The sequence below is a fragment of the Anas platyrhynchos genome, chromosome 26 (assembly GCF_047663525.1).
Source record: "Anas platyrhynchos isolate ZD024472 breed Pekin duck chromosome 26, IASCAAS_PekinDuck_T2T, whole genome shotgun sequence".
Lineage (NCBI taxonomy): Eukaryota > Metazoa > Chordata > Aves > Anseriformes > Anatidae > Anas > Anas platyrhynchos.
Window position 1 is genome coordinate 1267743 of NC_092612.1, and position 26958 is coordinate 1294700.

General features: G+C 60.5%; 5 protein-coding genes across 6 annotated transcripts; 4 read left to right on the plus strand and 1 right to left on the minus strand.

The window, feature by feature from the left end:
• The first annotated feature begins 1373 nt into the window (after positions 1-1373).
• APH1A (aph-1 homolog A, gamma-secretase subunit) lies at positions 1374-5165 on the plus strand. Its single transcript, XM_027444610.3, has 7 exons — positions 1374-1533; positions 2399-2569; positions 2864-2937; positions 3305-3427; positions 3588-3715; positions 4037-4160; positions 4451-5165. The coding sequence occupies exons 1-7, from the start codon at positions 1421-1423 to the stop codon at positions 4513-4515; spliced, it is 798 nt and encodes a 265-aa protein (XP_027300411.3). The 5' UTR covers positions 1374-1420; the 3' UTR covers positions 4516-5165.
• Positions 5166-5285: 120 nt separating this feature from the next.
• Positions 5286-8564, minus strand: CA14 (carbonic anhydrase 14). The gene is made up of 11 exons (XM_038167876.2): positions 8476-8564; positions 8244-8264; positions 7402-7581; positions 7174-7307; positions 6428-6523; positions 6272-6338; positions 6032-6189; positions 5802-5928; positions 5673-5693; positions 5483-5567; positions 5286-5370 (listed from the first exon to the last, which is right to left on the minus strand). The coding sequence occupies exons 1-11, from the start codon at positions 8528-8530 to the stop codon at positions 5295-5297; spliced, it is 1020 nt and encodes a 339-aa protein (XP_038023804.2). The 5' UTR covers positions 8531-8564; the 3' UTR covers positions 5286-5294.
• Positions 8565-10138: 1574 nt separating this feature from the next.
• Positions 10139-12522, plus strand: CIART (circadian associated repressor of transcription). Its single transcript, XM_072028098.1, has 5 exons — positions 10139-10418; positions 10580-10895; positions 11550-11625; positions 11728-11806; positions 11897-12522. The coding sequence occupies exons 2-5, from the start codon at positions 10632-10634 to the stop codon at positions 12255-12257; spliced, it is 780 nt and encodes a 259-aa protein (XP_071884199.1). The 5' UTR covers positions 10139-10418; positions 10580-10631; the 3' UTR covers positions 12258-12522.
• Positions 12523-13348: 826 nt separating this feature from the next.
• MRPS21 (mitochondrial ribosomal protein S21) lies at positions 13349-13935 on the plus strand. The gene is made up of 2 exons (XM_038167881.2): positions 13349-13546; positions 13660-13935. Exons 1-2 carry the CDS (start codon positions 13464-13466, stop codon positions 13838-13840), a joined length of 264 nt encoding a protein of 87 aa, XP_038023809.1. The 5' UTR covers positions 13349-13463; the 3' UTR covers positions 13841-13935.
• A 691-nt stretch (positions 13936-14626) lies between these two features.
• Positions 14627-26680, plus strand: PRPF3 (pre-mRNA processing factor 3). Of its 2 annotated transcripts, XM_038167847.2 has the most exons (16): positions 14627-14783; positions 16403-16580; positions 16841-16971; positions 19708-19854; positions 20347-20430; positions 20512-20732; positions 21104-21410; positions 22115-22281; positions 22440-22522; positions 23131-23274; positions 23414-23513; positions 24030-24143; positions 24556-24674; positions 25191-25274; positions 25634-25695; positions 26024-26680. In XM_038167847.2, exons 2-16 carry the CDS (start codon positions 16436-16438, stop codon positions 26168-26170), a joined length of 2055 nt encoding a protein of 684 aa, XP_038023775.1. In that variant the 5' UTR covers positions 14627-14783; positions 16403-16435; the 3' UTR covers positions 26171-26680. The 2 variants fall into 2 exon arrangements, with proteins under 2 accessions (XP_038023775.1, XP_038023776.1); XM_038167848.2 differs by lacking the exons at positions 14627-14783; positions 16403-16580 and adding an exon at positions 18787-18882 and having other exon boundaries at positions 16840-16971.
• The last annotated feature ends 278 nt before the right edge of the window (positions 26681-26958 follow it).

A 26958-nucleotide genomic window follows, 5' to 3' on the forward strand; every position in this document is an offset into this window, starting at 1 on the left:
GCAATGGGGGGATGTTGGGAGTGATGGGGGGATGCTGGGTGGTGATGGGGGCATGTTGGGGGTGATGGGGGGAATAAAGGGGGGATAGGGGGATGTTGGGGGTGATGGAGGGAAGCTGGGTGGTGATGGGGGAATAATGGGGGGCAATGGGAGGATGTTGGGGTATGGGAGAGATCAAGGGGGGGACATGGGGGTCAGCAGATGGCTGGGACAAGCTGTCCCCTCCAGGTGCCTGCACGACACCAAGTGTCGTGGCCATGGCTGCAGCCGGGGCGCTGCTGCTGCTCGGCCTCAGCCTCAGCATCCGCTGCCTCCTCCGCGCACGGACGGGTAAGGAGCCGAGCAGGGGCTGGGGGTGATGGACCCCCCTGCCTCCTGGCAGCCCCTGCTGCCTTACAGCCCGCTCCCCCATCCCATCCCCAATTCCCCTCCGTCCCCATGCTGGGGACACGTCTCTGTCCCCACCAGGACTCCGGCCCAGAGCCCCGAACCCTCCTGCACCCCAGCAGCAGCAGGTGAGGCCCTGCGGCCCCCGGGGGTCCCCACATGGGGCGGTGGCGATAACCGGGACAGGCCCAGCCCCACTGGGGTTGGGGGCTGGTCTTGGGGCCGCTCTGATGGCGTTGGTGCCCGCAGGGAGAGCTGACGTACGCCCAGCTCCGCTTCGCCACCCCAGCGAGGGCAGCGCCGTGACCCACGGGGCTGGGCCCCAAGGCCTCGGTGGCAGCGCCGTGCAGCCCCGGGAGGCTGCGGCTGCCCCGGCCGCCGGGACAGCGGGGACTGAAACTACAACGAGGGGGCTCGAAGGAGCAGTGAATGACGGGATTGGACCTCAAATGTGGCGTTAATAAAGAGATTGAAACTAAAATGGTGGATAAAGCATTGTATTGAAACTGAATAGAGGAGTAAATAGAGAGAGTGAACCTCAAATGAGGAGTAAATCATGGGGTTGAATCTGAAACGAGGAGTAAATATAGAGATTGAAGCTCAAACAAGGAGGGAATGAAGGGATTGGACCTCAAACATGGAGTTAATAATGGGATTGAAGCAAAAATGAGGAATAAAGAATGGGATTGAACCTCAAATGAGGAAGAAATAACGGGATTGATGCTCAAACGAGGAGTAAATATAGAGATTGAAGCTCAAACGAGGAGGAAATAAAGAGCCTGAACCTCAAATGAGGAAGAAATCGAGATCAAACCCAAAAACCAACGCCCCCCCCAAGGGGGCGCCACAACTCTCCCCAAACTACAACTCCCATCATGCCTCACGACGCCGCCTCACCTCCCACCCCGCTCCCCACGGCCTACATCTCCCATGGTGCCCCGCGGCCCGGCCGCGCTCTGCCATTACCTCGCCCCGTTCGCAGGACTACAACTCCCGGCGTGCCCCGCGGCGCCCCGCCCGCCGCCCGCCGACCATGGGGGCCGCCGTCTTCTTCGGGTGCGCGGGCATCGCCTTCGGGCCCGCGCTCGCCCTCGTCCTGCTGACGGTGGCGGCCGAGCCCCTGCGGGTCATCATCCTGGTGGCGGGGTGAGGGGGCCGGGGGGGCTCGGGGGGGGGCCCGGGAGGTCGCCTCGGGGGGGCTCGCCCCGGTATATGGGGCCCCAATGGAGGCCGGCCCTATATGGGGGGGCCCCTGTGGAGGCCGGCCCTATATGGGGGGGCCCCAATGGAGGCCGGCCCTATATAGGGGGGCTCCTTCGGAGACCGGCCCTATGGAGACTGCGCTCGGGGGGGGGGTGTTTGGGGGAGCCCCGGGTTATGGGGCAGCCTTTGGGGGTTGGGGGGGGCTGAGCCTCACCCCAAATCCCTCCTGGCAGCCTCCCCAGTTGTTCTTCTGTTTATTCGGAGCCGCTCCCCACAGCCCCCAACCCCCCCCAGGATGTGGTTTTGGGGTCTCCCAGTGCCAGGAAGGTGCCCGGAGGCTGCGGCCTCCACCACAACCGCAGGGGTTGAACCCACGCAGCCTCCTCCCGGTGGCACCATCCCTGCCATGGGGGCCAGCCAAGCAGCCGGCCCTTTTTTTTGTGGCTTTTTGGGCATCTCCGGGCGATGTGGGGGCACTTTTTTGGGTGCCACAGGGAGACGTGGGGGCACTTTCCTTCTCTCGAGGCCAGGTTTCCGTTTGGCTCCGCCGAGCACCTCAGAGGGCAGCAGTCATCCTCGGAGGAGGTTTTGGGGGCCCTGAGAGGAGAAAGGAAGATTTTGGGCTCCCAACCCCTTTGATTTTTCAGCCGCCTCCTTGAGCCAGGACCCGGTGTGACCCGGAGCCAGGACAAAGCCGAGCAGCCTCCGATGGAGCCGCTCATCCTCGTGCGATTCCGGCCTCCGACTCGTGAGGGGAAACGCCTCGGGGGGGTCCCGGCCTCACCTCGTTGTTCCTCTCCCTCTGCAGGGCGTTTTTCTGGCTGGTGTCTCTGCTCCTGGCCTCGCTCATCTGGTTCGTTTCCGTCCACCTCAGCGACCGGGAGGACGCCAAGCTCCAGTACGGCCTCCTCATTTTCGGGGCGGCCGTCTCCGTCCTGCTGCAGGAGGTTTTCCGATTCGCCTACTTCAAGCTGCTGAAGTAAGAGCCCGGCCGGGGGCAGCGCTCCTGTGGCCGCCTCCCCAAGCGTCCCTCACCCAGGGCTCTCTCTGATCCAGTCGGTGCCAAACGCTGCTTTTTTTTTTTAATCCAAGCAACCCCCCAAAACCTCTTCCTCCTTAGATCCTGCTCCGGAGCTGTTCTCCCTTGCTCCTGCCTCATTTATAACCCCCCCCCAACCCCTTCCCGGTTTGCACAAGCTCCCTCTGCAGCGCAGAGCCCCACGCAGGCCCGATTCCTGCCCCCCTGCTCACTTTTTCTCCCCTTCCCGAGCAGGAAAGCGGACGAAGGCTTGGCCACCATCAGCGAGGACGGCCGCTCGCCCATCTCCCTCAAGCAGATGGCTTACGGTGAGCACGAGGGCTCGGGGGCAGCAGGACCCTCGGCTATCAGAGAGCAGCGGCAGTGACCACGAGCCCACCAGGCTCACTCGCCCTCCCCAGTTCCCTTTTCTGCCTTTCCCTGCGCAATTTGGGGAGCAGGGAGCGTGTGGGGGCACTGAGGGTGCTGGTCGGAGTTGGTGGGGACCTTAAAGATGATTCCGTCATGATTAATTTGCTCCTTGATTATTTTTTTTTCCTGGCAATCTGTCTGCGCATCACTCAGCCTGGTTCTGCTCCTGCACCCCCAGGGGGGCTTCGAGCCCCCCGGGGTGGGCAGGAGGGGGGGTGGGCTGTGCTCAATCTCCTTTTTTCTGATTTTCTTCTCCCTCCGCAGTGTCCGGCCTGTCCTTCGGCATCATCAGCGGCGTTTTCTCCGTCATCAACATCCTGGCTGACTCCATCGGGCCGGGCATCGTGGGGATCCACGGGGATTCGCCCTATTACTTCATCACCTCGGGTGAGGCTGGGGCCGGGGGGCGCAGAGCTCTCTTTTTTGCTCTTTTGGAGCGTTCAGCCCCAAAAGCAGTCGCACGAGGCACAATTTTGCCCGAGGGAACCCCCCCGGGACTCCCAGCGGTTGATGAAGGTGTAATTTTCTTTCCTCCCCCCCCCCCCAGCGTTCCTCACCATGGCCGTGGTTCTGCTCCACACCTTCTGGGGGGTGATTTTCTTCGACGCCTGCGAGCGCCGCCGCTACTGGTGCCTGGGGGTGGTGGTGGCCAGTCACCTCGCCACCTCGGGGCTGGTGAGTTGGGGGCACCCGGGGGGCTTCCCCCAAAATCAAGCAGGCGCCGGGAACCCCTCTAGGGACAGGGAGAGGACCCCGGGAACACCCGGAGGCGTTTCCTGCTCCCCAAATCTCCTCCGGGGATGCGTGGGGCCGCTCGGAGCACTCTGGCACGAGGCGGGGGGGGCAGCGGGATTTAAGCGGGGCTAAGGGGGCAGCGGGAGGATTAGCTGCTAATCCCAAATGGGAAACCTCGAGGCAGGAATTTGAGCTCCTGGCTCCGCTGTCGCCGTTTCCCGTTGCTCACCCCGCTCTTTGTGTCCCCCCCTCACCCCACAGACGTTCCTGAACCCCTGGTACGAGGCCAGCCTGGTCCCCATCTACATCATCACCGTCTGCACCGGCCTCTGGGCCTTCGTCACGGCCGGGGGCTCCTTCCACAACGTCCTCAAGTGCCTCTCCTGTAAGGGCCGGGCCGGGAAGGGCACTTTTGGGGGAATTTTGGGGGCTTTCTGCGTGTCCCGTGGGGGTGTGGGGGGGCTGGGATGACCGCGGGTTTTGGGTGCCCTCAGCACCTTCCCCCATGGGGCCGCGAGGAGGGGTCGCACCTGCACCCACCTCCCCGCTGCATCTCCTGGAAGATTGGGGTTCCTAAAAACCCCCCAAAAACGCCCCCCACCCCGCTCCGTTTCCACCCTCTCACCCTCTTCATCCTCGCCCTGCCTGGGCGTTTTTTTTTTCTCCCCCCCCCAGGTAAGCAGGAGGCCGACAGCCGCGTGATGATGTACTCGGCGCTGCGGGTGCCTTTTGAGGAGTGAGCCGCGACCGCCCCCGGACCCCAAATTTTCCCCCCCCCCCGGGGGGAACTGGACGATGCTGGGCTGGGGGCAGCCTCCGTAGGGGGTTTTGGGGGGGTTTTGGGGGGGTTTTATCCCCCCGGAGCTCCCGGCTGGCTCCGCAGGGCAAGGCCGAGCCTCTCCGCCCGTCCTGCCCCAGGGCTGGGGCACAAACTCAGCTCCGAGCCTCAACCCTAAACCCCCCCGTTCCTTTTTGGGGGGGTTTTGGGGCATTTCGTGTCCCCCCCCCATGCCGTGGCGCCCCCGTTAGCTTCATTAGTGACCCCCCCGTTGGCCTTTCCTTACTGGGAATCCCCACGGGGTGGGAGAAGAGCCCGGGGCCAGCCCCAGGGCTGCTGCGGTGCCACCGGGCTCGGGGCAGGGCCCCCCCTGTGACCCCCCCGTGTCCGTCCCCCCCCAGCACAAGGGGCTCAGGGCTGTGGGACCCCCCCCAGAGCATCCCATACAGCCCCTGGGAGTGGGGTGATCGCTGAGGGGGGTTTTTGCCCCCCCCCCCCACTCGCTGCTCCCCACTTTTGGGTCTTTTCTAAGTGCCCCCTGGCTGGGTGGGGGGGGCAGGGGGGGGGGTTAAATTATTTTTTTGATTCAGAGTAAAACCCTTTTAATAGTGACTACGTGGCCCCGAGCTTTGTGGGTTGGGGTCGGGGGGAGGGAATGGGGTCGGCGCCCCTCATCCCACTCTGCTCCCAGCCCCTGGGTGCTGGGGGGGGGCTTTTTTTGGGGGGGGGGGGGGGGGGGGCTCAAGGCCGGTGGTGCTCAGGCGTGCGGCGCGAGGAGGCTTTGAAGACCACGTCCTGCTGCTGCCTGCTCCTTGCGCTGCCTCGGGGGAAGATAGAGACCCTCAGGAGGGTGGGGGGAGAAAATTGGGGGGGTCCTGGCCCCCCCCAAGTGGGATGAGGGCTTGTTTTTTTGGGGGGGGGGCTCTCACCGCAGCCTCTTGCTCGCGAAATGGACGGCGAGGAAGAGACCGAGGCAGCCGAAGATGGTGCCGAAGACGATGGCGACGACTTCACCTGCGTGGACCCCCCCCCAAAAAAAAAAAAAGAAGCACTCGGAGGGAGGGGGGGGCAAAAGGACGCCCCCAAATCCCCCCCCCAGCCTCTCTGCCTGCGCCCTACCTGTCGAATATCCCTCGGGCCCTGCAAGGGAAGAGCCAACACTGCCCACCGCGGCCTCGGGCCCTTGCTGGGGGCTCTGGGGGGGCACCGTGTGCGTCCCCCCCCCTCGTCCCACCCCGTCCCCCTCACCGCTGCTGAAGGACGCCAGCACCAGCCTCTGGTTGAGGTCCTGGGGGGCCCGAAAATTCTCCTCCAGCCGCTCGGGTTCGGGCTCATCGGGCGCCGTGGCGTAAAGGGAACCCCGCAGCTGCTCCAGCTGAAACGGGATCGGGGTTGGTTGGGGGGGGGGGGCTTCAGGGGGTGCTCCCCCCTCGTTCTCAGCCCCTAAATCCCCTCCAAACCCCCCCAAAAATCCTCACCTGAGCCCGGCTGAGGAGGACGGGCTGCTGGAAAACGCTCCAGAGGACGCTTTGGAAGCAGGGGGGGGTGGTGAGGGACCCGTTGTAGCGGTAGTAGCGATCCAAGCGCTGGGGCAGCAGACCCCGCAGGCTGAAGGAGGGGATGGAGGTCGCCTGCCCTACAAGAAATTGGGGCGGGGGGAGCAAATTGGGACCCCCCCCGGGGAGGTGAAGCCCCCACTATCCCCCCTCACCCCTCACCGGCGTAGCGGATGCTGCCCAAGTGCCTCAGGATGTTGTCGTAGGCAGGGTTGGGTTCGTCGCCAGCCTGGATGGAGATGGGTTTTTTTGGGGTGGGGGTCCCAAGGGGGTCAGGATGGTGTTAATAGGATTTGGGGGGGGTCCTGGCCCCCGTACCTCCAGCAGGACGCCCAGCACGGCCAGCCCGGCGGCGTGGTGCTGAGCCTGGCTGGCGTTGGCGAAGCGCTCGGCGTCGTAGTGCACCACGTGCAGCTGCGGGTTCAAGGGGGGGGCCCCTCGGTGTGCCCCCCACCCCACCCCACACACACCCCGGCCCCTTCCCGTGCCCGTTCCCGCAGCGGGATCCCTTCGCTCTGTGCCCGATTCCCACCCCCAGCCCCATTCCCAGCCCCGTTCCCATACCCGATTCCCACCCCAGGACCCGTCCCCGTTCCCATTTTCCATCCCATTCCCGTTCCCATACCCGTTCCCATGGGGATTCCCACCCCAGGCCCTGTTCCCGTGCCCATTTCCCACACCAGGACCCAATCCCACAACAATTCCCACCCCAGCCCCCTACCCTAACCCCAATCCCACACCAACTCCCATCCCGACCCCATTCCCACACCGATTCCCACACCAGATCCCACCTTGACCCCAATCCCACACCCATTCCTACATTGGGCCCCATTCCCACACCAGCCCCCCCGACCCCAATCCCACACCCATTCCCACACCAGCTCCCACCCTAACCCCAATCCCACCCCAGCCCCCCACCCCGACCCCAACCCCACACCCATTCCCACCCCCATTCCCACCCCAGCCCCTCACCCTACCCCCACTCCCACCCCCCTTCCCACCCCGACCCCATTCCCACCCCGTTCCCCTCCCACCCCATTCCCGGGGGGGGGCCACCCCCGTACCTCAGCGGGTGCCCGGTACCCATCCAGGAGGTGCTCGGCCCCCCCATTCCGCCCCCAATGGAAATGGAGCTGAGCGGCCGCGAAGCTGTGGGGCAGCCCCCCCAGGCGCAGCGAGGGGGGCAACGCCAGCACCGCTATAGGGTCGGGGGGGTCCTCGCTGAGCGGGGACCCCAATAAACACCCCCCCACCTCCATCCTCATCGTCACCCCCCCCCGGTAGCCGCTCACCGGTGTGGCCGTTGTTGGCGAGGCCGAAGGGGGCGGCGGGGGGGCGGTTGTAGCCTATGGGGCGCAGGGGGGGCAGCGAGGGGTCCGGCAGCGCCCGCCCCGTCCCGATGTCGATGGGGGATTGGGAACGGCCCCCGCACGCCGGGTGCCCCTCGGGCCAGTGCTGCTGCCCATGGGGACCTACGGGCACCAAGCCCCATGGGTGTGTCCCCCCCCCCATTTCAAACAGCCCTAAAAATACCCTAAATACCCTCATTTCCCCCTAATTTCTCCCCAATTTCCCCCCACCCTATAAAAAAACCCAAAACCCAACCCAATGGGGACGCTGCCACCGCTCCGGAATCTTTTTTTTGGGGATTTTTTTTTTGGGGGGGAACTGCCCCGGGCTGATCCCACAACGGAGGCACCTGGGGGGGGTCCCAGTCCTATGGGGGGGGGCACTGGAAAGGGGGGGGGCTTAACGGGGATTTGGCCGGGGCCGGACCCTAATTGGATTTGGCAGCCGGAGCGGGGCCCCACGCCTCATGTAAAGGAGCACAATGGGGCCATTGGAGCGCACGGGTGGGATTTTTTTTGGGGGGGGGACACAAGGATATGGGGGGGGGCTCTGCCCATCCCGCAGCGCCCCAATTTGGGGGAAAACGGGGCTTTTTGGGGGGTTTTCGGGGGTTGTCGCCCAGCTGGTGGCATCCCAAATTATGGGAATGCTGGGGGGGGGGGGTTGGGCACCTGCTTTTGGGGGGGGTCCTGGATGGGGAAATGGGGGATTTGGGGGATTTGGGGTGGGGGGGGCAGGGGGGGCCCCCAGGGGTGCTGTCACCCCCCCCCCCAACCCCACTCACCCTCGTACGTCCAGTGGGGACCTGCGGAGGAAGGAGAGGGGTTGGGGGGGGGGCAAGGTTTTAGGGTCGGGGGGCCCCCTCCCCATGGCCCCCCCCCAGAACAGAGCGGGGCGAGCTGGATGGGAGCAGCTGAGCCAGGATTTGGGGTGAAATCCTGAGGGAATGGGAAAAGGGGGGAATGGGGTGCTATGGGGGGGGGGGGAATTGGGGTTCTGGGGGGGGGGGCACTCACCGGCAGGGAGCGCGGGGGCCGGGCCCCCCAGGAGCAGCAGTAGGGTGAGCAGCATGGTGGGGGGGGGCAGTGGGGCCGGGTGCTGCCGGCCCCCGCTTTAATACCCCCGGGGGGACCCGAGTAGGGGGGGGGGGATGAGGGGGGGGGAGAGGGCGGGGCTGGGGGGCTCGGAGGGGGCTGGGGGGCGGGGGGGGGCCTGGGGGGGTTTGGAGGGCATTGGGGGGGGATAGGGGGTCTGGGGGGGGATGTTGGGGGGGCCGGGGGGGGCTTAGGGGGTGGTGGGGGTCCTGCGGGGGGGGTGGCTTGGGGGATGTTGAGTTTCTGGGGGGTGTTGGGGGGGGCATTGGGGGGGCGTTGTTGGGGGTCGTGGGGGGGGGTTGGAGGATGGGGAGGTCTTGGGGGGGCGCTGGGGGGCCTGGAAGGTGTTGGGGGGCCGGGGGGGGCTGGGGGGGGGCGATGTTGGGGGTCCTTGGGGGGGTTGGGGGTGTTGAGGTCCTGGGGGGGGGGGTTGTTGGGGGGCCGGGGGGGGCGTTGGGGGGCCTGGAGGGTGTTGGGGGGCCGGGAGGGCTGGGGGGGGGCGATGTTGGGGGTCTTGGGGGGGTTTGGGGGATGGGGAGGTCCTGGGGGGGGGCTTGGGGGGGGAGTTGGGGGGTCCGGGGGGGGCGTTTGGGGGGGTGTGGGGGGGGTGCTCAGGGGGTGTTGGGGGTCCTGGGGGGGGCTCTTGGGGGGGGCTTTGGGGGTCCTGGGGGGGGGGGCCACTGGGGATCATTGGGGGTCCGGGGGGGGCTGCAGGTGCCGGGGGGGGCATTGGAGGGGGGGCGGCTGCCCCCGCCTGCCCCCTCCCCTCCCCGCCTGCCCTCGCGCGCGCTCCCGCCGCCCCCGCGCGCTCCCGTTCCCGCGCCCGCCCCCGCGCTCCTCCCGCCCCGCCCCTCCCCGCCCCCACGTGGGCGCACACGCGCCTGCCCCCCCCTTCCCCCTCCCCCGCCCATTATGTAACGGGCGCCGAGGCGAGGCCGCGCCCTCCCATTGGCTGAGCCCGCCGCCACGCAATCCGGAGGCCGCCTCCCATTGGCTCTCCGCGGGGGTGGGCGGTACCCAACGGCCGCGCGGCCACATGGAGGGGCGTGGCCGCGGCCCTCCCCCTCGCAACCAATGGGCGCGCGGCGGCCACCGCATTGGGCACGGCGGGCGGGCGCTCCAGCCAATGGGAGGCGAGGGGGCGGGGCGAGGAGCCGAGGCTCCTCCCACCGGCGGGGGCGAGGCAGCCAATGGGAGCGCGGGGTGGGCGGGGCGTCGCGGGAGGCACGTGCGGCCGTGCACGTGTCCGCGTGGGGCCGGGGCGGAACCGGCGCCGGGACCGGGCCCGAGACGGGGACGGCGGGGACGGGACCGGGACAGCGGGGACGGGACGGGGGGAACCGGGACGGGGACAGCGGGACAGGGACACCGGGATCGGGACGGGGGGAACTGGGGAAGTGGCACCGGTACCGGGACACCGGCACCGAACCGGGACCGGGACATTGGGAGCGGCACCGAGCAACCGGCACCGGGTGCGGGCATCGGGACATCGGGACATCGGCACCGGGACACCGAGACCGGGACACTGATACCGGGACCGGGACATTGGCACCGGAACCGGGACACCGGGATACCGGGAGACTGATACCGGGATCGTAACCGGGACACCGGCACCAGGACCCGGACCCGGCCACCGATACCGGGACACCAGGACACCGAGACCGGCACCGGCACCGGGACATCGGCACCAGGACCCGGCCACCGGCACCGGGACACCGGGACCGGCACCGGGACCGGCATCGAACCGGGACACCGGCACCGGGACACCGATACCGGGATCCCGGGACCGGCCCCGGGCCAGGGCCGTTGGCACCGGGACCCCAACCCCGGGAGCGTCCACACCGGGACCGAGCCACCGGCAGCAGGTGGGGGGGGCGCGGAGCCGCCGGTACCGGGAGGAGGGGGGGGGGGGGGCGGCACCGGGAGGGGACCCCCCCACCCTTCAAACCGCGCCGATCTCCGGTTCGCTTTTTTTTTTTATTTTTTTCCCCAAATTTTCCCGTTTTCCCCTTTTTTTTCCCTCCAGGTGATTCCGCCCCGCTTCGGGGGCGCCCCCCCCCCCCCGGATCCCCGCCACCATGGAGCCCTCGGGGACCCCCCCCCGCGGGACCGAGGCGGGGACCCCCCCCCGGACCCCCCCTCGGAGCCCCCCCCGGGGTCACCCCCCCCCGGGATCCCCCCGGGACCCCCCCCCGGGACCCCCCCGGGGACCGGAGCGGGGTCGGAAGCGACCACCGGGGGGGCACCGGGAGCCCCCCCCCGGGGGGAAGAGGCACAAAACCGGGGAGCCCGGGGCCGCCCCCCCCGCCCCCAGCGACGGCGACCGCCTTTTTGCCCAAAAAGTGAGGGTTTGGAAGGAAAAAGGGGGAGGGGATAAGAAGGAGGGGGGGCGCGTTTTGGGGGGGGCTGCGGGTTTTTTGGGGGGGGCTGTGGGTTTTGGGGTGGGTTTGGGGTTTTGGGGTGATTTGGGGGTTTTGGGGGGGTCTGTAGGTTTTGGGGGCGGTTTGGGGTGTTTTGGGGTGATTTGGGGGGTTTTAGGGTGGTTTATTTTTTTGGGGGGGGCTGTGGATTTTGGGGTGGGTTTGGGGTTTTTGGGGGTGATTGGGGGGTTTGGGTTTTTTTTAGGGGGGCTATGGGTTATGGGGTGGGTTTGGGTTTTTTTGGGGTGATTTGGGGGATTTTGGGACGGTTTGGGGGTTTTGGGGCAGTTTGAGGGTTATGGGGGGCTATGGGTTTTGGGGTGTTTTGGGGGAGATCATGGGTTTTTAGGGGGGTCTGTGGGTTTTGGGGTGGGTTTGGGGGCTTTTGGGGGGGCTGCGGGATTTTTGGGGGGGGCTATGCGTTTTGGGTTGGATTGGGGCTTTTGGGGGGCTATGGGTTTTGGGGTGCTTTGGGGGGATCAAGTTTTTTTGGGGGGGCTCCATGGGTTTTGGGGTGCCTGTGGGTTCTTGGGGTGTTTTGGAGGGGCCCTACGCTGACACCTCCCCCCCCCCCAGTGCCGGGAGCTTCGGGGCTTCATCCGCCCGCTGACCGAGCTGCTCAACGGGCTGAAGATGGGGCGCTACGACAAAGGTGGGCACACCCCCAAAAACCCCAAAACCCCCCAAAAATCCCCCAAAATCCCCCCCAAACCCCCCCCCCGGGGGGCACATTCCCAGCTGCGGCTCCCCGCAGGGCTCAGCAGCTTCCAGCAGAGCGTGGCCATGGACCGGATCCAGCGGATCATCGGCGTCCTGCAGAAACCCGAAATGGGGTGAGCCCCCCCCACAAAAAAAAACAAGCTCCCCCCACCCTTTTTAGGGCCGGGGGGGGGTGTTTATGGGGTCGCCCTTCTCTCTTATAGGGCCCGGTACCTGGGGACGCTGCTGCAGGTGGAGGTGATGCTCCGGGGCTGGTTCCCCCACGTCGCCCCCAAACCCGGGGCCCCCCCCGGTTCTCAGGACCCCCCCCCCCAAAAAAAAAATCCTGCTGACCCCCCCCAGGAGGGGGGGGCCTGGGGAACCCCCCCCAGCCCCGTGGGCGTCCTCCTGCTCCTCCACGACCGCCTCCGCCCCCGTCGGGCCCCCCTCCCCGGGGGGGTCACCACCGACACCTCGGGGACGCCGCCGCCGCACCACGGGGGGGGGCAGGACCCCAAACGCCCCCCCCCCACCCGGACTGGACCCCCCGCCCCCCCCCAACACCCCACGGCGCCGGACGCGTGACGAGCGCCTGGATTTTGGTTTTTCTTCAATTTTATTATTATTATTATTTTTTTTGGGGGGGGGGCTTATGGGGTGCCCCCCCCCCCTTCAGGAGTGCTGTGCCTTGCCCCCCCTCCCTCCCCACATTTTGGGGTCCACGGGGGGGTGAGAGGGGGACACACAACGGGGGGCGGGCCCCCCCGCAGCGCGGCCTCACCCCGGCCTTGTGCCTTCCCCGTGGGATTTTTTTTTTTTTTTGGGGGGGGGGGGGGGGTCCCGTGCCCCCCACCCCACCCCCCCCGGCTTGATCCCAGCCCCCGGGAGCAATAAACGGGAGCGGCCGGGGCCGTTTGGTGCCGGTGTCCTTGTCCCATTTTTGGGGGGGGGGGTTTGGGGAGGGGGGGTTTATGGGGTCCGGGGGGGGGGGTCTCACAGCCCCCCCCCCACGGGTATGGTGCCCCCCCGGGGGTCTTACACCCCCCCCCAGCCCCAGTGTCCCCCTGGGGGCGTCTCATGGGGACCCCCTGGGTGTGGTGTCCCCCTGGGGGGGGTCTCACAGCCCCCCCCCGGGTCTAGTGTCCCCCTGGGGGGGTCTCATGGGGGCCCCCCCCGGTTGTGCTGCCCCCCTGGGGGGTCTCACAGCCCCCCCCCACGGTTACGGTGCCCCCCCAGGGGTCTTAAACCCCCCCTCAGCCCCAGTGTCCCCCTGGGGGGGGGTCTCACGGGGCCCCCCCGGGTGTTTTACGCCCCCCCCCCCATCCCCAGTGTCTCCCTGGGGCTCTCCCAGCCCCCCCCGTGTCCGCTGCCCCCCCCAGGGGGTCTCGGGGCACCCCCCCCAGTTTTGGCGCGCTGGGGGGCGTGGCTCCATCAGGCCCCGCCCACCTCCCTCAAGCCGCGCTGTGATTGGCTACGCCCTTTCCCATAAGCCACGCCCCCTCCCCGTTCAACCCAGACCTGTTTGCTCTGGCCACGCCCCCCTCCCGTTAGGCCACGCCCCCTTCTTTAGGCCACGCCCTTAAATAGAGCCCGCGGCGACTTCCGCTTCCGGGGCGCGCGGCCTGGGCGAGGAGCCGGGGGGCGGAGGAGGCCGCGGGGAGGCCCGGAGGGGGCCGGGAGCGGCCGGGGGCGGCCGGGGGCGGCCGGGGGCGGCCGGAGCTTCCCGAGCTTCCCGGGCTTCCCGGGGGGGCCCGGCCCGGTGCCAGCGCCTCTCAGCGGAGCCGCCGGGCCATGGCGAACCACCTGCGCTTCGTGGGCCGCACCGTCATGGTGCGCAACGGCAACGTGGACGCGGCCTACGGGGCCCTGAGCAGGTGGGGGGGAAGCGAATGAAGCCCCGGGGGACGGGGCCCCCCCCGGAGCCTCGTTTCCGGCCCTCGGAGGCCGCTTTTTAACCCTTCCGCCGCCGCTCTCGGCCCGCCCGCAGGATCCTGGCTCACGACGGTGTCCTGGAGACGGTGAAGCAGCGGCGCTACTACGAGAAGCCGTGCCGCAAGAGGCAGCGGTTGGCCTACGAGGCGTGCCGGCGCGTCTACAACGCCGAGATGGCCCGCAAGATCGCCTTCGTCTCCCGCAAGAACCGGCCGGACCCCTGGCAGGGCTGCTAGCCGGGGGCGACGGCTGGCCGGCCGCCTGTCCTGCTGGCCGGCTGTCCGCCCAGGTGCCAAGAAACCACCGCGCTAATAAATCGCTCCTTTTTCCAGCTCGGCTGCCCGCCTGTGAGGGCTGCGGATGAGGGTTTTTTTTTGGGAAGGGGGTTTTGCGGCCTCTCTGCCCCCTCTGGGATTGAGGGCAGGCCCCTGGGGATTTGGGGGAGCCCCCAGAGGGTCCCCAGGCAGCTGATGGTGTGTGGGGAGGGCGTTTTTCTGCCTCTTCTCGCCCCCACGGGGCAAGGGGGAGGCACCCAGGGGATCCGGGGAGCTCCCTGGGGTCGGGGATGGCCCCTTGGGGTTTTGGGGGGAGCTGTCGGGGGTCGGGGCAGCCCTCGGAGGGGCGGGGGGAGCCCCCCAGGTTGAGGGCGGCTACCGGGAGGGTGTGAGGGAGCTGTCGGGGGGGTTGGGGAGTGGCCTTGGGGGTGGGCTGAGCCCGCCGGGGCTTTGGAGCAGCCCCCCAGGGAATTTGGGGAGCCCCCAGAGGCTTTGAGCGGGACCCCGGGCTTGGGGGGAGCCCCCCGAGGGGCTTGGGGGATCCGCCAGGGGGTCGGGGGGAGCCTCCGGGGGTTTGGGACAGCCCCAAGGGGGCGTGGGGAGCTCCCCGAGGTCATGGCGGGGAGACCCGCGTCACGTGAGAAGTGCCTCGAGTCACGTGGGAGGGCCCTGCGCCGCGCCCCGCCTTCACCCCCTCCACGTGATCCCGGCGGCTTTTGGCCACGCCCCCTCCCCCCCCCCTTCCCCCTCCACCTTCTCGGCACCCTTCGCGCGGGCGGCTGCGCATGCGCCCGGCGGCCTCCGCGGCCGTTTCCGCTTCCGGCCCCGCCGTGCAGCCGCCGTCAGGGCCGCCCGCCGCCGCTCGGGGCCTACCGGGGCCTTACCGGGGCCGAGCCCCGCCGCGGTGAGGGGGCCGGGAGGAGCCGGGGGGGGCGCCGGGGAGCTCCGGGAAGCTGGGGAGGAGGGGGGGGAGGGAGCGGGCCCGTTAGGCCCTGAGGGGCGGGAGGTGCTTGGGGAGGGGGGGGCGGCGGCGGCCTGAGGCGAAACGGCCTCGGGTGGGGGCGGGGAGGGGGCAGCCGTAGGGAAAAAGCCCCGGGTATGGGAGGTGAGGGGGGAGCCGCGTGTAAATACCCACGGGTTTGGGTGTTTGGGGGGCACCCGGGTGGAAATAGGCGCCAATGGCTGCGTTTGGGGGGCACCCGTGGGAAAATAAAGGGGGGTGTGTGGATTTAGAGGGCGCCCCTATGTGAATAACCGTGTATATGGGCGTTTAGGGGACACCCATACGTAAATACACGTCTATATATACGTTTCAGGGGCACTCCTGCATAAATACCCGTGTATGTGGGTGTTTAGGGGGCACCCATGTGTAAATAACCACTTATGAGGACGTTTAGGGGGCACCCTTATGTAAAATGTGTCTTTATATATACATTTAGAGGGTGCCTGGCTATAACTACCCCATAGATGGGTGTTTAAGGGGCACCCATATGTAAATACCTGCATATATGGCCGTTTAGGGGGCACCCATACATAAATATATGCGTATATTTTCATTTAGAGGGCACCCGTATGTAAATACCCATGTATATGGGCATTTAGGGGGCACCCACGTGTGAATATGTGTTTATATATACATATTTAGGGGACATCCATGTGTAAATACGCACCTATATATACATTTAGGGGGCACCCATCCATAAATACATCTATATGTGTGTGTTTAGGGGGCACCCACGTGTAAATACCCACACACCTGAAGCTCTCCCTACTTTTAAGGCTGGATTTGGAGCCAAAACGCTGCAGCAGAGTTCTCTGGGGCTGCGTTTGGTGCTGTTTCAAATCCATCTCCATGAAACTGCTGCGGGAAGTGCGCAGCTGTGAAGGTTTTCCCCTCTTCTCAGGGAGTTCCGAGCTCCCCAGGGAAAACCTGCCCCCCTTGATGCTGTCTCAGACCTGTGGGTTTACTTTTTCTGCCTGTTTTTTCCCAGCCTCTCTGATGAGAAGCGCTTTGGTAGGGCTAAAACCCAGGATTTTAATTAATTCTCCCTTGAAACGATGGCCGCGTTTCGAGCTTTGTCTGCTTTCTGCTCAGAGCCACAGCAGCATCGAGGCTCGGCGAGCCCGTTCTTTTGGGCGAGGAATGCCGAGGTCAAACACATTCCCTTAAGAAGATTTTCTCTCGTTTCCAGATAAAGGAGACTTGGGTTCCAAATCAGATTAGTGCCCGGCCGCGTAATTAAACATTATTGCTTCGGCATAGCTCACGTTAACAAGGCGAGAGCGGTTAATTGAGTTTGCTGGACTGGCATCCATGGAACTTCTGCACCAGGCACGAGTGACAGAAATGAAGGGCTTGTGGAATTTTAGCTTGTGGCTTAAAAATAAGGGAGCAAAAGCGATCTCCAGGAGCTTTCACCCGCCCTCAGCTTTCTCTCTCATGAGAAAAGGCACCAAACTGAGGGTGAAATGATCCTTTTTTTTAGTATTAACCTGTGGTTTTCTTGCCTGATTTCTCTGCAGGTGCGAGCGGAGTGATTTGGGCCGCCAGCCGCGATGGCGCTGTCCAAAAGGGAGCTGGACGAGCTGAAGCCATGGATCGAGAAGACGGTGAAGCGAGTGCTGGGCTTCTCCGAGCCCACCGTGGTTACCGCGGCGCTCAACTGTGTGGGGAAGGGCATGGACAAAAAGAAAGCGGCCGGTACGTCCCCCACACTCCCAACCCCACCCCACAGCTGCCTGTAGGAGTGCTCGGGCCCCCTGGAAGACCGAGAACAGATCAGAAACCTGCATCTGCACGTCCCTGAGGCCTCCAGAGCCTGGGATGCTGCATTAATTGGCTCGAAGCCCCCTTTTAACTCGGAGTTTTATGGCTTTGCAGAAATCTCTGTGAGTTCTCAGCTCTCCCGCTCGTGCCGATCAGGGAATTGTGCCGTTCATGCAGCTCCTCTTCTTTTCCAGACCACCTCAAGCCTTTTCTCGACGACTCCACCCTGAGGTTTGTGGACAAGCTCTTCGAAGCAGTGGAAGAAGGCCGAAGCTCCAGGCACTCCAAATCCAACAGCGACCGGAATCGGAAGCGAGAGCTGAAGGTGAGCCGAGGCCTGGTTATCGATTGTTTTTTGTTGTTTGGCGGCCGTGGAGGCAGCACTGGTACCCTGCCACACTTTCCTCTTCCAGAGAGGTACATCCTAAAGTAAATCATAAAGTTCAAGAGAAAAGCCCCTCCTCCGTGACGAAGTGTGTGAGCCTTTACCTTTCAGTTCTCTTGACCTCCTGGCGAGGGAGTGCAGCGCTCTCCGAGGTGGTGTCCGAGGTGGAAGCCTCAGCTTTTGGTTTCTTTAACAACCTCCACTAGGCTCGTGCAGCGCAGGGACTTAAATAACCGGGCTCCATCTCCCCGTTTCCTTTCCTGCTCGATACCGGCGCACGTGGCAGCGCTGAGGCTTGGCTGCCCTGCAAGCTGGCAGCCCGGGGCAGGGCATCAAACCTCCGAATAACTTCCTCTTGCTCTTCCTCTCTCAGCCGTGCTGTATTTTGTTCTGTCAGCTCATGCTGCCCAGCCCTGAGTGAGCGGCTCTTCCTCTGGTGGCTTTTCCTTCTCTTTTTTTTCCACCTGGAACCCACGCAGGGTGATTTTTGGCAACCTTTCCCCCGCCGCAGCACGAGGTGGGTTACAGCAGGGATTTCCAGCCCTGAGGTGTTTCTCCCACGTAACACCTGCCTGGGACGGTGGAAGTCTCGTGCGTCCAAACCTCTTTTCACCTCCTGTGTTCTCTTGAAGACTTCACTCGCCACCTTCTGGAAATGCATTTGTTTCACCACTCACACACTGGGTTTAAAAGTTTCCTCCCAAAGTTTCCTTTAGCTTTTTCTGAGGTCCCTATTTTCTGGCAAACTTGCGTTTCTCTGTAACCGTTTAGTCGGCACCTAACCTCAGTTATCCAGAACAATCCTTCCCAGCTGCCCTCATTCCCTATTTTCTTGGAGGAACTTGCTTCTTCTCCCACCCTCTGGCAGAGGTTTTAACACCAGCCAGGGAAGGGCCTCCTCTGGGCTCCAGATGCCTTCACGAGTTAAGGAGGAGTACTTAAACAGGTTCCATCCTGCCCATTTCAGTGCAGCCCGAGGAGCAGCGGGGTTTTAAAACCCAGCCTAATTTACTGCTCTGCGTTTGGGTATCCCAGTGAACGATGGAGCTTGAAGGACTTGAGGCTTTTGCCACGGTCTCGGTCGGAACAAGGGTGCCAGCGAGCATCTTTTGAGCGCTTCCGTGCTGTGGTTCTGCTTGAATTTGGGTGTTAGCCTGGCACACGTGCACGTTAGCTGCCACGGGGTTATTAGAAAGCGAGATTTGGGCTGAGGCCCTTCAACACTTTTCTTTTTGCCCTCTTGGGGAGATGACGGAGAGACGGGAACATTGTGAGTTGTGTCGCTGCTCAGCAGTTCGTGGCCCCAGGCCGCAGCTTTCTGGGGAGATTTTTACAGTCCTGTGGCACTGCTGGCTTGCGTGGATCCCCCGTTTCTTCAGAACCTGAATTCAGCCTCAGCTGGCTTCCAGCTGTCCTCAAGTCTCTCATCTTCCTCGTGGCACCTCGCTGCGAAGCAAGGTGGTGTAGTGAGGGGGTCGGATCGTGGCCGTGTGTGTCGAGTGACTGCCCCCCAGCAGCGCTGCAGGTTTTAGGGTTGAATTTGTACTCGTGTGCTCAGGTCTGCGGCATCGAGCAGCGGATTAATTCGGAGTGCTGCTCGTCGTGTTAGCCGGCTCCAGCCTTCTGTCTGCTCTTCCTCCTCTCTCCTTGGTTAATTCTTGTGGGGTAGGTCATTGCTCGGGAAGTTTCAGGAACTAAAACGTAACGGTTTACACACTTTATACTATGGGCAAGTCCTTTCTCTTGAACTTGTAGGTTTTCCAAGAAGTACCTGTGTCTGGATGAGGATGTGTCCCTGTAGAATATGAGCCATTGTAGTGAAGAAGGGATTCCAACTAACGCTTACAACCGGTGTGTATATTTTCATTTCAAATAACACCCTCACACACTACAGTTACACGGTTGCATGGACAAATCCAGCTTCCTGTATGCAAAACCGGCACTGACAGAAGGAAATTTGTGGCTGCAAGTACACAAAAGGTGCTTGAAGGGCTCCCTCCCCCAGTGCAGAGCTCTGCGGGACGGGCGCTTTTCCTTTGGTTCCGTGCGATGGCCGCTTCACGCGAGTCCGTCCGTGTGGTCGCTGCTCCCCGAGGAAAGGGAGAAGGGAGGCTCGGTTTGAGCGCGGCGTCTCTGGCTCCAGGCTGGAGCCTCGTGGGTTAGGAGCGTGAGGAAATGTGGCAGGTTTGCCCTAGGACTGAGTTCTGCCTTTGGTGACAGCGTGGCGGGACAGCAGCCTCCTGTCCCCACCCCTCTGAAGTTGGCTGAAGACACAGACGCCGTTTCGGCCCGCTCAGGGGAGCTCGTGTGCAGGCTTCTTCCAGCTCGCTGGGGATTTGAGCGAGAACTTGGATCCCAGTGCCAAAAAATCCCTTTACCACCTGATAGCGGCGATGCCTTTTCCGCAGGGGTATCCCCGTGTGGCCCCCCTGTGCTTTAAGCTGCCAGGTGGATCGTCGGCGATGCTTCTCTGGTGGGGAAGCAGGGCACAGGCTTCACGTGGGACTCATGGTTAGGTCAGGCTGCGAGTGTCGCCCTGGAAACTCTCAACCACGACACGGTGCTGACCTTTCGGTGCTGGATTTCCTTCTCCTGGTGCTTTCTTGTCCTAAAGCAGCAGCCCTGAGGGGAGTTCTTGGCTTTTAACCAGTCTTCTCTTTCTTTTTGCTGCTGTAGGATGTGTTTGGTGACGACTCTGAGGTATCCAAGGAATCTTCTGGCGTCAAGAAGCGGCGCATCCCGCGGTTTGAGGAGGTTGAGGATGAGCCTGAGGTTATTCCAGGCCCGCCGTCGGAGAGCCCTGGGATGCTGACCAAGCTCCAGGTCAGTCCAAATGCGCTGTGTTACGCCAGCTCTGCCCCCAAAACCAGCGCTGCCCATCTCGGAGATCTCAAATCCTGATACAGTTTAAAGTTTTCTTTGTTATCTTGACTCGTATCACAAGCTGAGGAAGCAAACAGCGAGTTGCTTTTGCCTGTCCTTTGGTTGCTGCCTGTGTTCCTTCACAGAGCTCACTGCCACTTGTGCACGGGGCTAATGATAACGCAAAGTCTTCAAGTGGGAAAGTTTGGGAATTCTCTGCACAAGCTGGAGTGAACGGGAAGGGGAAAGGGGCTTTGTAGGCAGTGCCGGCACTGTAGGATTCCTTTTCTAGAGCTGGAGGCCATCAGTTAAAGCAGTTTGATAGAGCCCCGTGCTCACTAAGCTGGTCTGCACGCATTTGCAACTGTCAGTGGGTGTAAAAAGGTGCTGGTGACCTCTTCTTTCCTTCTGATAGAGTGTAAAAAACTTCACCATCCAATTTTCTTTCCACAGATCAAACAGATGATGGAGGCAGCCACTCGCCAGATTGAGGAGAGGAAAAAGCAGCTGAGTTTCATCAGTCCTCCGACGCCACAGGTATCTGCTGGGAGTAACGCGTTGGCGTGACCTGGCTGTGCCAGCCCAGCTCTGTAACAAAACTTATTTCTCTGTCAACAGCCAAAAATTTCTTCTTCGTCCCAATCGGAACGTCTCCCCATCGGCAACACGATCCAGCCTTCCCAGGCAGCGACATTCATGAACGACGCCATCGAGAAGGCGAGGAAGGCCGCCGAGCTGCAGGCCCGAATTCAGGCCCAGCTGGCTTTGAAACCGGGGCTCATCGGCAACGCCAACATGGTGGGGCTGGCCAACCTGCACGCCATGGGGATCGCGCCTCCGTGAGTAGCCCCTGTTCTTCTGAGCTCCCTAATCCTGATGGTCTTAGTGCCAGAATGCCGGTGGAGGGTCTGATCAAAGGTTTCTTCGGTGCTCCATCAGTTCCCAGCAGTGCTTTAATGATTGCTGAAGGGATAAATTATTTTAGAGAGGCAAAACGGAGGTTGCTCCATCCCAAGATAACGCTCTCCCAACTTCTGTGCGCCAGATTTGAGTCCTTTCTGGCCGTATAGATAAAAAATTAACAGTAGAAAGAAGCCTTTCACAAAGTATAGCCTGGTCCGGTGCTTGCTATGGAAATGTGGCTCTTGCTTCCTTCAAATTACTGCTGTAGTCACGTTTTAATGATGTGGTGTCTCTGTCTTGCCGCCAGGAAAGTGGAATTGAAGGATCAGACAAAGCCTACGCCACTGATCTTGGATGAGCAAGGCCGAACTGTTGATGCAACTGGTAAAGAGATTGAATTGACTCACCGCATGCCAACCCTAAAAGCAAACATCAGAGCTGTGAAGAGAGAGCAGTTCAAACAACAGCTTAAAGAAAAGCCCTCGGAAGACATGGAGTCGAACACTTACTTTGACCCCCGGGTCTCCATAACCCCAGCCCAGCGTCAGAAACGCACCTTTAAGTTCCATGAAAAAGGCAAATTTGAGAAAATTGCCCAGAGGTTGCGAACGAAGGTATTTGAGGTCTTGCCATGCTAACTGACAGCACAGAAACGAGGGTTTGGTTTAGGAGGGGCATTGACTCTCCTCTCTTGGGTTGTGAAAAGGAGCTCTGTTCACTTGAGTAAGAAGCTTTTTGAGTAAAATCACCTGCAGCTTTTCTGTCACCATCATTTGTGTTGAAAAGGTAGACATCCGCATAAGAATGTGCTTAAAAAGCATTTTCAGATCTCTTCCCTCGCTTGGTGAAAGACAAAATCTGGTGTTTTATTGAGTTTGTTTCTTTTTGACAAAAGACTGAAAATTTCCAAAGAGAGTAGATCGTTTTCTGGCCAAGTCTTGTTTCTACAGAAGTGGTCACCTTACAGGTGCAGATTTTAAAAGAATCTTGGTAAACTGCCCGAGTTCCTGGGGAGAATGGGGAGAACAGCTTAATTAGAAAAGCCCGGGGATGTGCATCACAGGGATGACGATGTGCAACCCAGGGAGATGTTATTTTGGGATTGTTCCATGCTCCTATTAGGCTTGGTAATAAGACAAGTTTTGGGGCAACTTTGTGAGCAGAAGCATTCCATCATCATCTTTTATGTGGTTTCTTCTGTGGTCTGCTTCAGCTTGTGTGCACCTGCTCTTTTATTATTTATTTTATTTAAGCATGCTGTGCTTAAAAATGAACGCTGAATGACTTTTCTGTGCCCCTTTCCTCTCCTTGTTCTCAGGCTCAACTAGAAAAGCTGCAGGCGGAGATATCTCAGGCTGCCCGAAAGACAGGGATACACACTTCTACCAAGTTGGCTCTTATTACCCCGAAAAAGGAGCTGAAGGAGGGGGAGATCCCGGAGATAGAGTGGTGGGACTCGTACATCATCCCCAACGGCCTTGACTTGTAAGTAACCGATGTGCCAGGCTTTGTTCTGCTGCAGGAGGAAACTCGGGGGAGGTTTGGGGAGGTAACTGTGGGCTCTTGAGCACTTGGGCACCTCAGGCTGGACAAATCTGCTTGAGCTCTTGAATTCCAACGATGCCCAACTCTCTCCTCTCCAGAAAAGGCGGAACGTCTTCAAAGAGGGATGAGTACTTCGGCATCACAAACCTCGTGGAGCACCCAGCGCAGCTCAACCCACCAGGTAGTGCCCTGTAGCAGCCTCTCAGATTTCACCAGTTTGGGTCAATTTTGCTGGGAAGCTGGATGCAAAAAACTCCAAAAGGTTGATGTGAGGTGGGGCAAAGCAGCGTGCGAGCTGTCAGCAGTAATATTGCTTTCCCTGTAAGGAAAGAAGCCATGCGAAGATAAATCTGAAAATTCTGTAAAAATGGTCAAAATTGAGAGGGAGAGTCTCTGTTATTTTTTGGAAAGTTGTTTTAAGACCTGTAGTGGTTTACCAGTAGCTTGCATACCTTTTGGTAGCCTTCCCCTTGCTAGCTGGGTAGTGGTGCAGCTGCAAGATCTGCAAGATCTTCGTCTCTGGCAGGTCGGTTTTGATATCCTTGCTCTGAGGAAGGGCCATAAAATAACAACAAAGGATTTTACTTTTCTGTATAAATCCGTGAATAGCAAAACTGTTTTCCTAGCTCGGTAGTCAGCGCAAACGATCCCTGCAATGCTACAGTCAATAAAGTATGGATATAACAGAGCACAATGCGAGTGTATCCCCCCCGTGAAGGATGCAGGTGATATTTTTTGTTGCTTTTTCAAAGCGGGTTTACGTTTCCGTTGCCTTGTTTCTCTTCCCAGTGGACAGCGACACACCAGTGACCCTGGGTGTTTATTTAACCAAGAAAGAGCAGAAGAAATTACGGCGACAGACTCGGAGAGAAGCCCAGAAGGAGCTACAAGAGAAGGTCAGGCTGGGCCTGATGCCGCCGCCAGAGCCCAAAGGTAAGGCTGCAGCAGGCTGCGTGCCAAGAGCTGGGCTAACGCAGGCCCTTAGCTCTTAAACCAGTAACCTGGGCCAAGGATGAACGGCAAACTGGGCTGCTGGGAACCTCTCAGAGCTCCCCTCTTGTTTTCCTCGCAGTAAGAATTTCAAACTTGATGCGCGTGCTGGGGACGGAAGCTGTTCAGGACCCAACAAAAGTTGAAGCGCACGTCAGAGCGCAGATGGCAAAGAGACAGAAGTAGGTGGCACGCTGAACATTCTGTGTTTGTCCTTTCTAGGTGGAATTAGTGGTGGTGCTGCTTTTGTTCCTAGAGAATGAAATCCCTGAACAAAGCAAGAGCAGTGGGATTATGTGCGTGTGGTGCTCTTGCAGCCTGTTTCAGCTGTCCTGAATGGGCTCCCCAAAGCCCTGCGCAGGGAGAATGGTCTGAGGGATCGATTCTTGGCACTGAGGAGGGACTTTGTGCCCCGTATTAAATGAGTTTCCTACCATGATGATGATTGGCATCCCAGTTGTTACTAATGAATGTGTTCAGGGAAGTGACCAGGGGAGAATTGGACTGGTGACTGGATTAAAAAAGCCTGCGGCTTTTTAATTCAGGCGGGTTAAGGTGGGAATCTGGGTGGAAGTTGAAGCTGTTTTGGGATCTGTGGAACATATTCTTCGTTTAGGAATTGAAGGGTCTGTTTTGACGCTGTAACGGGTACGTTGTAGGCTGCATTTCTGCTTATTGCTGTGTCTCTCTGTACCCAGAGCTCACGAAGAAGCAAATGCTGCAAGAAAACTAACAGCAGAACAACGGAAAGCGAAGAAGATTAAAAAGCTCAAGGAAGATGTTTCACAGGGAGTTCACATAGCTGTGTACAGGTGAGTGCTGGGCTATGCACTCTTGACAGATGCTTGTACACGTGTCTGTTTTCTAAATAAACCTGAGAAATGCCCTACAGAAACGTGCTACTAGAGAGGATGCAGCTGGGATTGAAGTTTCTGATGAGGAGACTGATTTACTGGGATATCAGAGCTCACTTGATGCGTTGCTGTTCAGAAATGTTAGGAAAATTTCAAGATCTAAACAAAGCTTGAATAGGAAAGGATAGGTGCAGCCTCTGAGCAGTCTGATTACAAGAATAGATGATCTGGAAGTGTAAGTAAAGCTCTACATCTCTGAGGAGCTGGAGGCAGGAAACATTGGAGACCCAGCTGAGGATGGGTAGGAAGTGCTTAGGCTGATGATAATAACTGTTTTTCTACAACCTCTTGTTCTTTATCCCATTTTCAGGGTCCGAAACCTGAGCAATCCAGCCAAAAAATTCAAAATTGAGGCGAACGCTGGCCAGCTGTACTTAACAGGCGTGGTGGTTCTACACAAAGACGTCAACGTGGTCGTAGTAGAAGGAGGTGAGGACTCGGGAGGCAGGCTTTTTGGTCACAGGGTGGTGTTCTAAACCTTGCCTCTAGCGACAATTATACCTGCGTGTGAAAACAGCTGACTGAGGGTTATGGAAAAACGAGGAAGGAGAGAGGCACTTTGAAACTCCCTTAATTACTGTTATAATGGGGTGAGCACTGACTGCAGAGAGCGCTGTAATCCAGTTAGAAAATCCGGTACACTTGATGCTGAAGGGAAAACACGCTTTAGATTTAGATCCTTGCTTCTGCCCAGAGCAAGGAGGGCCTCGGCTCAAAGCCTGCAGCGTTTTCTCACAGTTCGCACAGTTCTAAGCATTTTTGCAAGGTGTTGAAGAGCGTTTTTGGTAGCAAGAAATCCTGAGATGACCAAGAGCTAAGTGCTGTGCCAGTGGCTGTGAGAAGACTGCTGTGTTTGTGGGGGCCGTTGGTTTCTGCTGCTTTTTAGAATCTCCTAAAAGCTGAAGGTTAAGGAACGATGTGAATGTGATTCTGACTTTTCCCCAGGCCCGAAAGCACAGAAGAAATTCAAACGTCTTATGCTCCATCGAATAAAATGGGATGAGCAAACATCAAACACAAAGGGAGAGGGTAAGTGTAAGGGTCTGTGGGGACGGGGGTGGCAGGAGATCATCTCGTGGCCATGGGGAGGAAAAGCTTTTCTGGAGGAGACCAGATTTAACCGAAACGCAGCCCTCTGTAACAAACACAGCAGTGCTGGAGGGGGAAAAAACGTTGGGGTGTGCATTTGTGGAGAATATCTTGCAATTCCTGAGTGTTCCTGGTGTGTTGTGCAGAAGCTGGGGGGTCAGAGTTTTGGGGTTTGACGAGGCAGCTGCTCGAGACGGCAGCTCTAAATGCCATCGTGCAGCAGAGGGGGTAGAAGGGGGCAGTGAGGCAGCAGCTGGGGTCCTGCAGGACTAGAATTTGCTTTTTGTTCCTTTTTCCAGATGATGATGAGTCCGATGAGGAGTCTGTTAAGAAAACAAACAAATGCTCTCTGGTTTGGGAGGTGAGTAGCAGTTCTGATCTAATCTGATCTCCGGGGATTTGAGTGGGGCGGAGGCTGAACCTGTCCAACGGAGCAGCTGAGGTTGAAACGATCAAATGACAATCCACAGAACTGAACAAAAACATCTCCGGGCTCTTTCTGTACACATCTAACTGCAGTGGAATTACGAGTATCTCCCCTGCAGCGTAAGGTGTGCTTGTGCAACAAACTTATCGCTTGTTAACCCAGGAGAACATTTGTTCCCAGGTTCCCCGAGGGGTTCGGAGCCTTATTTCAGGGACTTTCCCCCCCAGAGACGTGTTGCCAAGTGTCCCGTTTCTCCTTCCAGGGCACAGCAAAGGATCGCAGCTTTGGCGAAATGAAATTTAAGCAGTGCCCCACTGAAAACATGGCACGGGAGCACTTTAAAAAACACGGCGCAGAGCACTACTGGGACCTGGCTCTGAGCGAGTCCGTGCTGGAATCCACAGACTGAGGGTGCCGCTGCCCCGGCACCCCTCTTTGTTTGAGAACAATACCTCGTGGGATCTTGGACAAAACCCCTTCCTCCCCTCCGGTCTCCACAGTACAGCGCATACGATTAAAGAAATATTTTTTAAAACAAATCAGTTACACGTTTTCTGGATAAATTCAGCCCTTGGAGATTGCAGCGCAGGGCGGCTGCGCTTTAGTGTCTCTTACCTTCTCCGAAAAGAGTTGCTTGGGGGTTAGAGGGGAGAAACAGTTTTCAAAGATGTCTTTAGTCCTTAGGGAACGAGCCCACGGTCTCAGAGTGAGGTACGAGGGGCGAGGGCACCGGGCAGGGTTCGTGGTGCCCCGGGGCGACGTTTTCCCCGCGGGGCAGAGGGGGGTGAGCACGGGACAGCCCCGCGGGCTGAGGGCGCAGGGGAAGGAGCACTTGGCGTTTGTAAAGCAAGAGTAGGAGACGGGGACTTAGCCCACATCCTATATTTCAATAATAAACGTTTTTTTTTTAAAAGCTGAAGCTGTGGTAGTCGATGTGAATTTCTGGGGGGTTGGGGGGGGAGCAGCGGGGCCGGGGGCCTTTTTGCGTGGGTGTTTTAACCAAAAGGCTGACCCTGCTGTGGGTGCATCCCTGTGAGGGACGTGAGGTGATTCAGCCCCTGGGGCCTGGCAATGGGGTGGGGAGACCGGTAAGGCTCCCGGTAAGGCTCCCAGTAAGGCTCTCGGTAAGCCACGGCTCCCCAGTAAAGCTCCCCAGTAAGACAAGGCTCCCCAGTAACCTGGTATGGCACGGGTTCC

Bases quoted from the DNA above. Each gene is read 5' to 3' on its own strand.
- CIART (XM_072028098.1), top strand. From the start codon at position 10,632: ATGGAGCCCTCGGGGACCCCCCCCCGCGGGACCGAGGCGGGGACCCCC. The intron at 10,896-11,549 runs GTGAGGGTTTGG...CCCCCCCCCCAG, and splicing joins ACCGCCTTTTTGCCCAAAAA to TGCCGGGAGCTTCGGGGCTT. The intron at 11,807-11,896 runs GTGAGCCCCCCC...TCTCTCTTATAG, and splicing joins CTGCAGAAACCCGAAATGGG to GGCCCGGTACCTGGGGACGC.
- MRPS21 (XM_038167881.2), top strand. From the start codon at position 13,464: ATGGCGAACCACCTGCGCTTCGTGGGCCGCACCGTCATGGTGCGCAAC. The intron at 13,547-13,659 runs GTGGGGGGGAAG...GCCCGCCCGCAG, and splicing joins GCCTACGGGGCCCTGAGCAG to GATCCTGGCTCACGACGGTG.
- APH1A (XM_027444610.3), top strand. From the start codon at position 1,421: ATGGGGGCCGCCGTCTTCTTCGGGTGCGCGGGCATCGCCTTCGGGCCC. The intron at 3,716-4,036 runs GTGAGTTGGGGG...CTCACCCCACAG, and splicing joins ACCTCGCCACCTCGGGGCTG to ACGTTCCTGAACCCCTGGTA. The intron at 4,161-4,450 runs GTAAGGGCCGGG...TCCCCCCCCCAG, and splicing joins CGTCCTCAAGTGCCTCTCCT to GTAAGCAGGAGGCCGACAGC.
- CA14 (XM_038167876.2), bottom strand. From the start codon at position 8,530: ATGCTGCTCACCCTACTGCTGCTCCTGGGGGGCCCGGCCCCCGCGCTC. The intron at 7,308-7,401 runs GTGAGCGGCTAC...CCGACCCTATAG, and splicing joins CGCCAACAACGGCCACACCG to CGGTGCTGGCGTTGCCCCCC. The intron at 6,524-7,173 runs GTACGGGGGTGG...TTGAACCCGCAG, and splicing joins GGTACCGGGCACCCGCTGAG to CTGCACGTGGTGCACTACGA.
- PRPF3 (XM_038167847.2), top strand. From the start codon at position 16,436: ATGGCGCTGTCCAAAAGGGAGCTGGACGAGCTGAAGCCATGGATCGAG. The intron at 20,431-20,511 runs GTATCTGCTGGG...CTCTGTCAACAG, and splicing joins TCAGTCCTCCGACGCCACAG to CCAAAAATTTCTTCTTCGTC. The intron at 25,696-26,023 runs GTGAGTAGCAGT...TTCTCCTTCCAG, and splicing joins AATGCTCTCTGGTTTGGGAG to GGCACAGCAAAGGATCGCAG.